The 14,224-nt window shown below is 37.8% G+C and overlaps 1 protein-coding gene across 1 annotated transcript in view; it reads left to right on the top strand.

Annotated features, from left to right (window-relative positions):
• The window catches only part of sptlc2b (serine palmitoyltransferase, long chain base subunit 2b), a 79,677-nt gene that overhangs the window by 10,595 nt on the left and 54,858 nt on the right, over positions 1 to 14,224 (top strand). The window contains exons 2-3 of the mRNA XM_079889483.1: positions 769 to 963; positions 1,539 to 1,693. Of these exons, the coding sequence (XP_079745609.1) occupies positions 769 to 963; positions 1,539 to 1,693 (350 nt within the window). The remainder of the gene's footprint in view (positions 1 to 768; positions 964 to 1,538; positions 1,694 to 14,224) is intronic.

The raw sequence follows: 14,224 nt of genomic DNA, 5'->3' as shown, positions 1-14,224 counted from the left end.
CCTTTCATGCTCAGCGCTTCCACAAACTGTGTTAACCCTGTGACGTGCTTCAGCTTTACGCAAGAAGGCTGATTCAGGATGTGGAACAGTGGGATCAAGCCATTCCTTACCGGAAGGACAGGTTTTAGAGTAGGGTGGCCGTGACTTGATCACATGCTGTGAGCAGTTTCAGTCCAAACTGGATTTCACATTTTCCATAGAGAATGTGAGTGAGTGATTCAACTGTTATTTAATTATGCAATGGACTTCTTGCAACAACTACTTCTGCGTTCTACTTATTACATCTCAGAGTTTCCGGTAACAGTGTTCAGTGCACCTACATACATGAGAACACAGATTACTACTACGTTTATTTATGACTGTCAATTTATTAAAACAATTAATCATGTTCACTGCGTTAACATGAATTATCTTGACTTGATCCTTCTGTAATGTTCCTATAAATATATATTTTTCTTTCAACTGTGCATTCTGAATAATAAATAAATATATTTCCCCACTAACCTGCAGCAGTCCACTGCTCGTCTTCTCATTAACAGTGTTTTTCTCTTACTGATCATATTTCATACCTGTTGAGTTCACATTTTTAAATGAATTTGCACACAGCGCTACTGCGGACAAGGTTACAGCGGACAAAATAATATTTTTTATCAGATTAGCTGTACGTTATTTTTTTATATTTTATTGTGTGCTTTGGTTTTAATTATGTGGCACACTTTGTAATTAGTTGTTGTATGTTTAGATATCCTTTTTTTTCTCTCCCAACAGAACCATCATGCTTCATGCGCTTCACCGCTTTACAACAAGCCGTTTGCAGAGTCGTTTGAGGAGACGCCACTACTGGTGGCCGTCCTCACTTACGTGGGCTACGGCATCCTTACCATTTTTGGTTATCTACGAGATTTCCTGAGGGACTGGAAGTTTGAGAAGTGTCATCTGGCCAGAGAGAGAGAACAGCAGAAGGTAGAGTTAAAAGATCATGATTTGTGGTGCTTTCCTTATTACCAAAAATGTATTTAGTTTTGCGCTGAATAAGCCATTTCACATAACAGATGTTAAATAAAGTCAAGACAAAATAACAACTGAATTTACACAAAATTCCCTGTTCAAAAGTTTACATGATTTTTGTCACCTGGATGTTCAACTACTGTTTTTATGTTTTGTGATAGCTGTTCATGAGTCCCTTGTTTGTCCTGATCAGTTAAACTGTCCACTGTTCTTCAGAAAAATCCTCCAGGTCCTGCACATTTGTCTGTTTTTCAGCACCAATTTCCAGCAGTGATTGACTTATTATGAGATCAGTCTTTTCACACTGAGGACAATTGAGGGACTCTATTACAAAAGCTGTAAATATTGATGTTCAAGAAGGCATTTGTCTTTTGGGAAACATGCAGCTATCTTATGTAGCTTATGAAGAGCACTGCTAAACAAAAAATAAGAACTTGTGGTCAAAATAAGAACATTTACCTCAATCACCATGTTCAAATGTTTACAACCCTGGCTCTTGTTATATTTTTCTTTTGATGTTGTGTTCCCAGGATTTTGTACCACTGTACCAGGACTTTGAGAACTTCTACACCAGGAATCTGTACATGAGGATCAGGGATAACTGGAACAGGCCCATATGCAGCGTCCCTGGAGCCAAGATGGACCTGGTGGAGCAGGTCACACCTGACTTCAACTGGACCTTTGAGTGAGTGTTAAATTGTGATTACGCCAGGACATGATCCAGTCTACCAGATCCCGTCAGAAGACATCTGTTTGTCTGAAATCTAAAACTTATCAACAGGGTTTTGTCTGATACCCTAAACCAGTTAAACACAAGTTTGATTTCCAAACTAGTCAGCACGAAGTAATGGTAAATATCAGCAGAGTTTACTGAAGGATCTTAGTTGCGTCTTTCTTCATCTGACCACTATAAATGTGACAAGTGTTATTTTAGCAAACCAAAGGCAATGGAAAAATATAAATATAGCTGCGAGCAGCGATTGCGGGCCCAAGGCGGTGGCACCATATATATATGGTGTGCGTCCACGGCGAGGAACGGGCAGAGAAGAGCGGACGTTTTTTAGTTTATTCCTACTTCCATAGGAATTCATTGAAATAGCTCGCTCTGCACCATTATCCATGTCAGTGCGGATGAACATATTTTACTTTCGTTTTTAAGTTAGCAATTCAAAAGCCCCCAGCGGTGTCACACGTTGATTAACCGGTGGTAAAATATTCCTCACCGTCACATACCTAGTGTATTTTACATATATACAATAGGCCTACCTGATTTTGAACACAAGAGGGCAGTATAGCACTATGAATGACATCATTTATTTATTTTTTGGACTAAAAAAACATTCGGGATGTTTTTAAACTTAAACAATTATTAAATTGAAAAAAAAAGAATAAAATGGGTTTAGTTCTGATATTTGTATAATTTTATATAGAAATAAATGGTGTATAATTACATTTTTAGAAGATAGGAGGTTTTTAGTGTTTCCTTTTTTGACATTACTTTAATCCCTCGCCATAGCAAAACCGTTTGAGATATTTAATATCTGTTTACAATTTAGCATCTTTAATGTATTTTCATCATGTTGAAAAAGTTTGGTTGGAATAAAATTAACCACTTAAGAGTAGTGGGTAAAAATACAGAGGCTGATTTTGCAAAGAAATCCACATTCAAACCAAAATATCTGACTTCCTGTTACTCAGAGCTAATTACTGTAAATTAGAAAATTGTCCGGCTCGATGAGACCAATATGTGTACTGATTTTTGTGACTGTACATAAAATGAACCCCCTCACTTTTGTCAAAAGCATTTAGAAAGTGACACACTTCCTGCTGCCAGTTTGTGGCGCTATAACTTTGACTCACAATAGTTACATACATGTGATCGGCCTCTTACCACGAACACACTGCTGAAGTTTCATCAAGATCAGTTAATGTATGCAGAAGTTATAACTAGGGTTGGGCATCGAGAACCGGTTCCAACTGGGAACCGTTTAAAAAATAACGATACCATTGGAATCGTTTCGAAAATTTGTTTTCGATTCCGATCATCGGTTCCAAACGCGCACGTTTGAATTTCCGGAAGTGCTTGCCGCGCCCGCTTGTTCTGTTGCAGCAATGGAGCACGTTAAGCGGTGCTCAATAGTGTGGCTTTATTTCACCTTAAAAAAGCCTGGGTCGGCAGAGTGCAACACAGGTGACAAACGTATTTCTTGCACGGGCGGGTGCACTACAAATATGACTAAACACCTACGCCTGCATGGTGTACAAAATTAAGTGTAGCGTTTTTGACATGCTGCGCGGTCCACTGTCTCGTCCTCCTCGGGCAACCCTGCGCGACCAACGTTAGTAACGTTGCCAGGAGTGCAAAATAATTCATCTGTAATGTTTGTTATTTTGAATAGAAATCATCACTCATAAAGCAGTCATTCACGTCTTCTCCGGTTTATTTGTGTTCACATACAGTATCCACCAGGGCTCTTAATCCAATGGTGCGCATATTTGGAGAAATAATGATTTATCATCACATGTTTGTAAAATATTTCGTCATACAGAATAACATTACTATTCATTTCCCACTGCATTATGCGATCTGAAGAGCTCAAACAGCGAACACATCGAAACTCTGTCTCTGCTCTTCCTGATTCGCGTCAGTTTATGATATCAGCGCTCTCTCATTCGCTGTACAGCTGTTAATCATCTCACGTAGACCAATGCGATTTGAGGTATTTTCATATGAATAGAGAATATTTATAGTAAACTTGCTAAGCAAGGTAGCTATTAGCTGCATATAAAATGCTAAATATAACATATTTCAACATCTTTTTTTGACTTAAAACTATTTTAAACCACGACCGGAATATGGTGTTTTAAAGTGAGCTTTTATACATTGAGTTAGTTTATACATGTCCAGAGAGTCCAGACCAGGTTGCAAGTTCTGCATATATAAATCTGTTTTTTGGTCTGGTGCAGAGGCATTCCTAATTTTCTCCCACATGGGCTGCAGCTCCCAAAATTAAAACTAAATCAAAATAAAATTTTCCTCTGTGAAATGAGCCTGTGACAGGTTTTGACTCCACCCCTCAAAGAATCGGAATCGAGAATCGAAAAGAACCGAAATCGAAATGAAGAATCGGAATCGGAATCAGAATCGTTCAAATCAAAACGATGCCCAACCCTAGTTATAACACTTCGTTTTTATCTTTTCTCGCCATAAATTCGTTTCCTCGCCACGGCCAAACCGTTCGAGATATCAAAAATCCGTCCGCAATTTAGCATCCTCAAAGTCTTGACTACATGCACACCGAGTTTGAAGGGGACACAGTGAATTTTCTAGGAGGAGTATTTCACATTCCACAGCAAGTGTTTTCCAAACAACCCATAATAGCCGACTTCCTGTTGGGCTGGCGTAAAACTTGACCGGGGTAAAGTTGTTCGGCCCGATGAGATCTATATGTGTACCGAGTTTCATATTAATTCATGCGAGCGTGTTTGATATATGGATCAAGTTTTAGAACCCCGTTCAAGGGGGCGCTGTTGAGCCCCCCTGCCACGCCCGGGTACCAGCTTCAGCCCGGCCCTGATGGCCGTGGGTTCTGACCTGTGTGCAAAGTTTCAAGAGTTTTTGAGCACGTTAAGGACCCCAAAAGCCCCTGAAACCTTGATTAACAATATAAAAGCAATAGTCAAACCCCCCCCCCCCCTCCCCTCACACACACACAGACACAGAGAGAGGGAGAGAAAATTCTTCAGAAAATCCACATTCAAACCAAAATATCTCTCTTCCTGTTGGTCAGAGATGGTTCATGTAAATTAGAAAGTTGTCCGTCTTGATGAGAACAATACACATACCAAGTTTTGTTGCTGTTGATAAAACTAACCCCCCCACTTATGACTAAAGGTGGCGCTACTGAGCCCCTCACCACGCCCGTTTCTGAAACTTTGCACATGTCTACTGGATAATAAATGTGATGTGTCTGTCGAGTTTCATGCAATTTCAAGTATGTTAAGAGTCTCAAAAGCATAAAAAAAGAATATTAAAGTTTGATGCGTTGCCACGGCAACAGTATCTAAGATATCAATAATCCTTTCACAGGTTTACATCTGCCGTGTGTCTACATTGTACACATAAAGTTTGAAGCAAATCTGGTAAAAATAAGACAGTGATTTCAAAGCATTTTAATAGTGATGTACTTCCTGCTGCCTGTTGGTGGCGCTATAACTTTGACTCACAATAGTCACATCTGTGCGATCGGCCTCTTACAACGAACACACTGCTGAAGTTTCATCAAGATCAGTTAATGTATGCAGAAGTTATAACACACTTCCTGTTTCATTTTTTCGCCATAAATTCGTTTCCTCGCCACGGCCAAACCGTTCGAGATATCAAAAATCCGTCCGCAATTTAGCATCCTCAATGTCTTGAATTCATGTACACCGAGTTTGGAGGCGAATCGATGAATTCCCTAGGAGGAGTACATTAAATTCCACAGCATGCGTTTCCAAACAACCCTAAATAGCTGACTTCCTGTTGGGCTGGCGTAAAACTTAGAGCACGAAAGTTGTTCGGCCCGATGAGATCTATATGTGTATTGAGTTTCATATTATTACATGCAAGCGTGTCTGATTTATGGACAAGTGTTCGGATCCCGTTCCAGGGGGCGCTGTCGAGCCCCCCTGCCACGCCCGGGTACCAGCTTCAGTCTGGCCCTGATGGCCGCGGGTTCTGACCTGTGTGCAAAATTTCAAGAGTTTTCGAGCATGTTAAGGGCCCCAAAAGTGGCCGAAAGGTTGACAAAATAATAATAATAATAATAAATATAGCTGCGAGCAGCGATTACGGGCCCAAGCCGGTGGCACCGCAACCCCGGTGCCTTTAGTTACCTAAAGGCACCGGGGTGGCGGTACCGCCGGCTTGGGCCCTCCATCGCTGCTCGCAGCTATATTTTTATATATATATATATATATATATATATATATATATACATACATACACACACATACATATATATGTATATATATATATATATATATATATATTATTGTTCAAAAGTTTGGGGTCAGTAAGATTTTTAATGTTTTTAGGAGAAGTCTCTTCTGCTCACCAAGGCTGCATTTATTGATTAAAAATACAAACAAAAACAGTAATATTGTGAAATATTATTCCAATTTAAAACAGCTGTTTTCAATTTTTAAATATTTTACATAGTAATTCATTTCTGTGATCAAAGTTGAGTTTTCAGCATCATTACTCCAGTTTCAGTGTCACATGATCCTTCAGAAATCATACTAATATGATGATTGATGCTCAATAAATATTCATTATTATTTTCAATGTTGAAAACAGTTGTGTACAGATTTTTTTTTTCAAAATGCTTTGATGAATGTTAGTTCAAAAGAACAGCATATATTTCAAATATATATATTTTTAACATTATAAATGTCTTTACTGTAACTGTTGATCAGTTTAACTCATCCTTCATAAATAAAAGTACTGATTTATTTTATTTATTTCCCCAAAAAATTAAATTTTAATTATTACTAACCCAAAACTTTTGAGCGGTAATGTTTAACGTTACAAAAGCTTTAGATTTCAGATAAATGCTGTTCTTTTGAACTTTCTATTCATCAAAGACTGTACACAACTGTTTTCGACATTTAAAATAATAATGAATGTTTCTTGAGTATCAATCATCATATTAGAATTATTTCTGAAGGATCTTGTGACAGTGACGACTGGAGTAATGATGCTGAAAACTCAGCTTTAAAATATATTAAAATAGAAAGCAGCTGTTTTAAATTGGAATAATATTTTACAATATTACTGTTTTTGTTTGTATTTTTAATCAAATAAATGCAGCCTTGGTGAGCAGAAGAAACTTCTCTGTTATGTGCGCACCACAGACTGCACGCACGTCCGCTTAGAGTTCCGCCTTTTGCCTTCCGTCAATATTACGTTATTAGAAAATATTTTTTTTAGAGAATCGATTTTTTGACATTTGTAAATCGATTCAGAATCGTCCACGTCCGCATCGCGATGCATCTAAGAATAAATTTTTTCTCCCACCCCTAGATTTCATACAACAGGTTAATAAACAGTTACAATTAAGTCACTTACATTTTAGATGCAATGTTGACTGTTTTTGTTCTGTTTCAGCAGCGAAAATAGTTAAACAAAGATCACGGCAGAACCATCACGCATCACGTGTTTTCTCATAACTGAACGATTCAGCATTTTTAACGAATCGGTTGACTCAAAGATTGAATGATCAATCCATAAACATCTGTCTTAATCATGATCGACTCATTCGAACGAATCGTTTGAACGAATGAATCAATGACTCGCTTATTAAGATGGATGCCTGGCGACACCTAATGGCGGTTTAGTGTTGTTTAAAAGCATCATTCTTTCCCACATGTGTGTGATTTGTGTGTGCAACATTATCATTATTTTTCTTACACTATTATATTAGCGATTTAAAAGCACCCACTCGTGTCACACGTCGATTAACCGGTGGGAAAATATCCTCAGACACATACCTAATACATGTATATTTAAATACAATATTGGCCTACCTGGTAAAAAGTTTTATATACTATTTTGATGTCCTTTTGGACACAAGAGGGCAGTATAGCCCTATGTTTGCTTTTTTGTTGAACCAAATAGCACTAAATAGCCTGTTTTAACTTTTTCATTCTTCTTGAATTGCAAAAACAGAATAAAATGGGTTTAGTTGTGATATTTGTATTCTTTTATATAGAAATAAATGGTATATAATTACATTTTTAGAAGATTTTTAGTGTTTCCTTTTTGGACATTATTTAATCCCTCGCCATAGCAAAACCGTTTGAGATATTTATTATCCATTCACAATTTAGCATATTTAATGTAGTTTCATCATGTTGAAAAAGTTTGGTACGAATAAAATAAATAGTTTAAGAGGAGTGGCTAAAAATTCAGAGGCTGATTTTGCAAAAAAATCCACATTCAGACCAAAATATCTGACTTCCTGATGGCCAGAGCTATTGAATGTAAATTAGAAAGTTGTCCGGCTTGATGAGAACAATATACAAACTATTTTTTCTTTACTGTAGTTAAAACTAACCCCCCCACTTTTGTCAAAAGCATGTTGAAAGTGACACACTTCCTGCTGCCAGTTGGTGGCGCTATAACTTTGACTCACAATAGCTACATCCATCTGATCGGCCTCTTACCACGAACACACTGCTGAAGTTTCATCAAGATCAGTTAATGTATGCAGAAGTTATTCCACTTCCGTGTTTCTCTTTTCTCGCCATAAATTCGATTCCTCGCCACAGCCAAACCGTTCGAGATATCAAAAATCCGTCCGCAATTTAGCATCCTCAATGTCTTGACTACATCCACACCGAGTTTGAAGGGGGCACGGTGAATTTTCTAGGAGGAGTATTTCACATTCCACAGCAAGCGTTTTCCAAACAACCCATAATAGCCGACTTCCTGTTGGGCTGGCGTAAAACTTGACCGGGGTAAAGTTGTTCGGCCCGATGAGATCTATATGTGTACCGAGTTTCATATTAATTCATGCGAGCGTGTTTGATATATGGATCAAGTTTTAGAACCCCGTTCAAGGGGGCGCTGTTGAGCCCCCCTGCCACGCCCGGGTCCCAGCTTCAGCCCGGCCCTGATGGCCGTGGGTTCTGACCTGTGTGCAAAGTTTCAAGAGTTTTTGAGCACGTTAAGGACCCCAAAAGCCCCTGAAACCTTGATTAACAATATAAAAGCAATAGTCAAATCCCCCCCTCCCCTCACACACACACAGACACAGAGAGGGAGAGAAAATTCTTCAGAAAATCCACATTCAAACCAAAATATCTCTCTTCCTGTTGGTCAGAGATGGTTCATGTAAATTAGAAAGTTGTCCGTCTTGATGAGAACAATACACATACCAAGTTTTGTTGCTGTTGATAAAACTAACACCCCCACTTATGACTAAAGGTGGCGCTACTGAGCCCCTCACCACGCCCGTTTCTGAAACTTTGCACATGTCTACTGGATAATAAATGTGATGTGTCTGTCGAGTTTCATGCAATTTCAAGTATGTTAAGAGTCTCAAAAGCATAAAAAAAGAATATTAAAGTTTGATGCGTTGCCACGGCAACAGTATCTAAGATATCAATAATCCTTTCACAGGTTTACATCTGCCGTGTGTCTACATTGTACACATAAAGTTTGAAGCAAATCTGGTAAAAATAAGACAGTGATTTCAAAGCATTTTAATAGTGATGTACTTCCTGCTGCCTGTTGGTGGCGCTATAACTTTGACTCACAATAGTCACATCTGTGCGATCGGCCTCTTACAACGAACACACTGCTGAAGTTTCATCAAGATCAGTTAATGTATGCAGAAGTTATAACACACTTCCTGTTTCATTTTTTCGCCATAAATTCGTTTCCTCGCCACGGCCAAACCGTTCGAGATATCAAAAATCCGTCCGCAATTTAGCATCCTCAATGTCTTGACTTCATGCACACCGAGTTTGGAGGCGAATCGATGAATTCCCTAGGAGGAGTACATTAAATTCCACAGCATGCGTTTCCAAACAACCCTAAATAGCCGACTTCCTGTTGGGCTGGCGTAAAACTTAGAGCACGAAAGTTGTTCGGCCCGATGAGTTCTATATGTGTACCGAGTTTCATATTATTACATGCAAGCGTGTCTGATTTATGGACAAGTGTTCGGATCCCGTTCCAGGGGGCGCTGTCGAGCCCCCCTGCCACGCCCGGGTACCAGCTTCAGTCCGGCCCTGATGGCCGCGGGTTCTGACGTGTGTGCAAAATTTCAAGAGTTTTTGAGCATGTTAAGGACCCCAAAAGTGCCCGAAAGGTTGACAAAATAATAATAATAATAATAAATATAGCTGCGAGCAGCGATTACGGGCCCAAGCCGGTGGCACCGCAACCCCGGTGCCTTTAGTTACCTAAAGGCACCGGGGTGGCGGTACCGCCGGCTTGGGCCCTCCATCGCTGCTCGCAGCTATATTTATATATATATATATATATATATATATATATATATATATATATATATATACATACATACACACACATACATATATATATATATATATATATATATATATATATATATATATTATTGTTCAAAAGTTTGGGGTCAGTAAGATTTTTAATGTTTTTAGGAGAAGTCTCTTCTGCTCACCAAGGCTGCATTTATTGATTAAAAATACAAACAAAAACAGTAATATTGTGAAATATTATTCCAATTTAAAACAGCTGTTTTCAATTTTTAAATATTTTACATAGTAATTCATTTCTGTGATCAAAGTTGGGTTTTCAGCATCATTACTCCAGTTTCAGTGTCACATGATCCTTCAGAAATCATACTAATATGATGATTGATGCTCAATAAATATTCATTATTATTTTCAATGTTGAAAACAGTTGTGTACAGATTTTTTTTTTCAAAATGCTTTGATGAATGTTAGTTCAAAAGAACAGCATATATTTCAAATATATATATTTGTAACATTATAAATGTCTTTACTGTAACTGTTGATCAGTTTAACTCATCCTTCATAAATAAAAGTACTGATTTATTTTATTTATTTACCCCAAAAATAAAATTTTAATTATTACTAACCCAAAACTTTTGAGCGGTAGTGTTTAACGTTACAAAAGCTTTAGATTTCAGATAAATGCTGTTCTTTTGAACTTTCTATTCATCAAAGACTGTACACAACTGTTTTCGACATTCAAAATAATAATGAATGTTTCTTGAGTATCAATCATCATATTAGAATAATTTCTGAAGGATCATGTGACAGTGACGACTGGAGTAATGATGCTGAAAACTCAGCTTTGATCACAGGAATAAATAACAGTTTAAAATATATTAAAATAGAAAGCAGCTGTTTTAAATTGGAATAATATTTTACAATATTACTGTTTTTGTTTGTATTTTTAATCAAATATATGCAGCCTTGGTGAGCAGAAGAAACTTCTCTGTTATGTGCGCGCCACAGACTGCACGCACGTCCGCTTAGAGTTCCGCCTTTTGCCTTCCGTCAATATTACGTTATTAGAAAAAATTTTTTTTAGAGAATCGATTTTTTGACATTTGTGAATCGATTCAGAATCGTCCACGTCCGCATCGCGATGCATCTAAGAATAATTTTTTTCTCCCACCCCTAGATTTCAGACAAATAAACAGTTACAATTAAGTCACTTACATTTTAGATGCAATGTTGACTGTTTTTGTTCTGTTTCAGCAGCGAAAATAGTTAAACAAAGATCACGGCAGAACCATCACTTATCACGTGTTTTCTCATAACTGAACGATTCAGCATTTTTAACGAATCGGTTGACTCAAAGATTGAATGATCAATCCATAAACATCTGTCTTAATCATGATCGACTCATTCGAACGAATCGTTTGAACGAATGAATCAATGACTCGCTTATTAAGATGGATGCCTGGCGACACCTAATGGCGGTTTAGTGTTGTTTATTCTTTCCCACATGTGTGTGATTTGTGTGTGCAACATTATCATTATTTTTCTTTCACTATTATATTAGCGATTTAAAAGCACCCACTCGTGTCACACGTCGATTAACCGGTGGGAAAATATCCTCAGACACATACCTAATAAATGTATATTTAAATACAATATTGGCCTACCTGGTAAAAAGTTTTATATACTATTTTGATGTCCTTTTGGACACAAGAGGGCAGTATAGCCCTATGTTTGCTTTTTTGTTGAACCAAATAGCACTAAATAGCCTGTTTTAACTTTTTCATTCTTCTTGAATTGCAAAAACAGAATAAAATGGGTTTAGTTCGATATTTGTATACTTTTATATAGAAATAAATGGTATATAATTACATTTTTAGAAGATTTTTAGTGTTTCCTTTTTGGACATTACTTTAATCCCTCGCCATAGCAAAACCGTTTAAGATATTTATTATCCATTCACAATTTAGCATATTTAATGTAGTTTCATCATGTTGAAAAAGTTTGGTACGAATAAAATAAATAGTTTAAGAGGAGTGGCTAAAAATTCAGAGGCTGATTTAGCAAAAAAAATCACATTCAGACCAAAATATCTGACTTCCTGATGGCCAGAGCTATTGAATGTAAATTAGAAAGTTGTCCGGCTTGATGAGAACAATATACAAACTATTTTTTCTTTACTGTAGTTAAAACTAACCCCCCCACTTTTGTCAAAAGCATGTTGAAAGTGACACACTTCCTGCTGCCAGTTGGTGGCGCTATAACTTTGACTCACAATAGCTACATCGATCTGATCGGCCTCTTACCACGAACACACTGCTGAAGTTTCATCAAGATCAGTTAATGTATGCAGAAGTTATTCCACTTCGTGTTTCTCTTTTCTCGCCATAAATTCGATTCCTCGCCACAGCCAAACCGTTCGAGATATCAAAAATCCGTTCGCAATTTAGCATCCTCAATGTCTTGACTTCATGCTGACTGAGTTTGGAGGTGATTGAATGAATTCTCTAGGAGGAGTACATCACATTCCACAGCAAGCGTTTTCCAAACAACCCATAATAGCCGACTTCCTGTTGGGCTGGCGTGAAACTTGACAGAGGGAAAGTTGTTCGGCCCCATGAAATCTATATGTGTACCGAGTTTCATATTAATTCATGCAAGCGTGTTTGATATATGGACCAAGTTTTCAGACCCTGTTCAAGAGGGCGCTGTTGAGCCCCCCTGCCACGCCCGTTTCTGAAACTTTTCACATGTCTACTGGCTAATAAGTGTTATGTGTCTGTCGAGTTTCATCCAATTTCAAGCATGTTAAGAGTCTCAAACGCATCCGAAAAGAATATTAAAATTTGATGCGTTGCCATGGCAACAGTATCTAAGATATCAATAATCCTTTCACAGGTCTACATCTGCCGTGTGTTTACATTATACATATAAAGTTTGAAGCAAATCGTGTAAAATTAAGAGGGTGACTTCAAAGCATTTTGAAAGTGACACACTTCCTGCTGCCAGTTGGTGGCGCTATAACTTTGACTCACAATAGTCACATCCTTGTGATCGGCCTCTTACAACAAACACACTGCGAAAGTTTCATCAAGATCAGTTAATGTATGCAGAAGTTATAACACACTTCCTGTGTCCCATTAATCGCCATAAATTCGTTTCCTCGCCACAGCCAAACCGTTCGAGATATCAAAAATCCGTCCGCAATTTAGCATCCTCAATGTCTTGACTTCATGCACACCGAGTTTGGTTGTGATTGGACGAATATTCTAGGAGGAGTATTTCAAATTCCAGAGGATGCGTTTTTCAAACAACCCATAATAGTTGACTTCCTGTTGGGCTGGTGTAAAACTTAGAGCACGAAAGTTGTTCGGCCCGATGAGATCTATATGTGTACTGAGTTTCATATTATTATATGCAAGCGTGTTTGATTTATAGACCAAGTTTTCGGACACCATTCCAGGGGGCGCTGTCGAGCCCCCGTGCCACGCCCGGGTACCATCTTCAGTCCGGCCCTGATGGCCGCGGGTTCTGACGTGTGTGCAAAATTTCAAGAGTTTTTGAGCATGTTAAGGGCCCCAAAAGTGCCCGAGAAGTATAAAAAAATAATAATAATAATAATAATAAATATAGCTGCGAGCAGCGATTACGGGCCCAAGCCGGTGGCACCGCAACCCCGGAGCCTTTAGTTACCTAAAGGCACCGGGGATGGCGGTGCCGCCGGCTTTGGCCCTCCATCGCTGCTCGCAGCTATATTTATATTTATATATATATATATATATATATATATATATATATATATATATACACACACACACACACACACACATATACATATATATATATATATATATATATATATATATATATATATATATATATACACGTATATATATATATATACACGTGTATATATATATAAGACAGAAAATATTACTTGTCTTACCTTATTCTGATTTTATGATACACTCAAAATATTCCACAACAAATCCTTTAAATTTAATGTCAAAATAAAAACGAAAGTAAGCAGTGTTGGTCTCACGTAACCCTCTCATTAGAATCAAAATGTTTCAATATTTGCGATGTATTTGGATGCTAAACTATTCTTTATTATAGGCTTTGTACTTCACTCGTGTTCCAATATCGATGGAAAAAATCATCCTCTTCACACGCGCAAAAATGTGCTTGGAAACATCACAGTGGAGCTTTG

This window comes from Squalius cephalus (genome assembly GCF_949319135.1).
Source record: "Squalius cephalus genome assembly, chromosome: 12".
Taxonomy (NCBI): domain Eukaryota; kingdom Metazoa; phylum Chordata; class Actinopteri; order Cypriniformes; family Leuciscidae; genus Squalius; species Squalius cephalus.
Note: the sequence above shows the minus strand (reverse complement) of the source record. Positions and strands in the feature narration are given on the sequence as shown.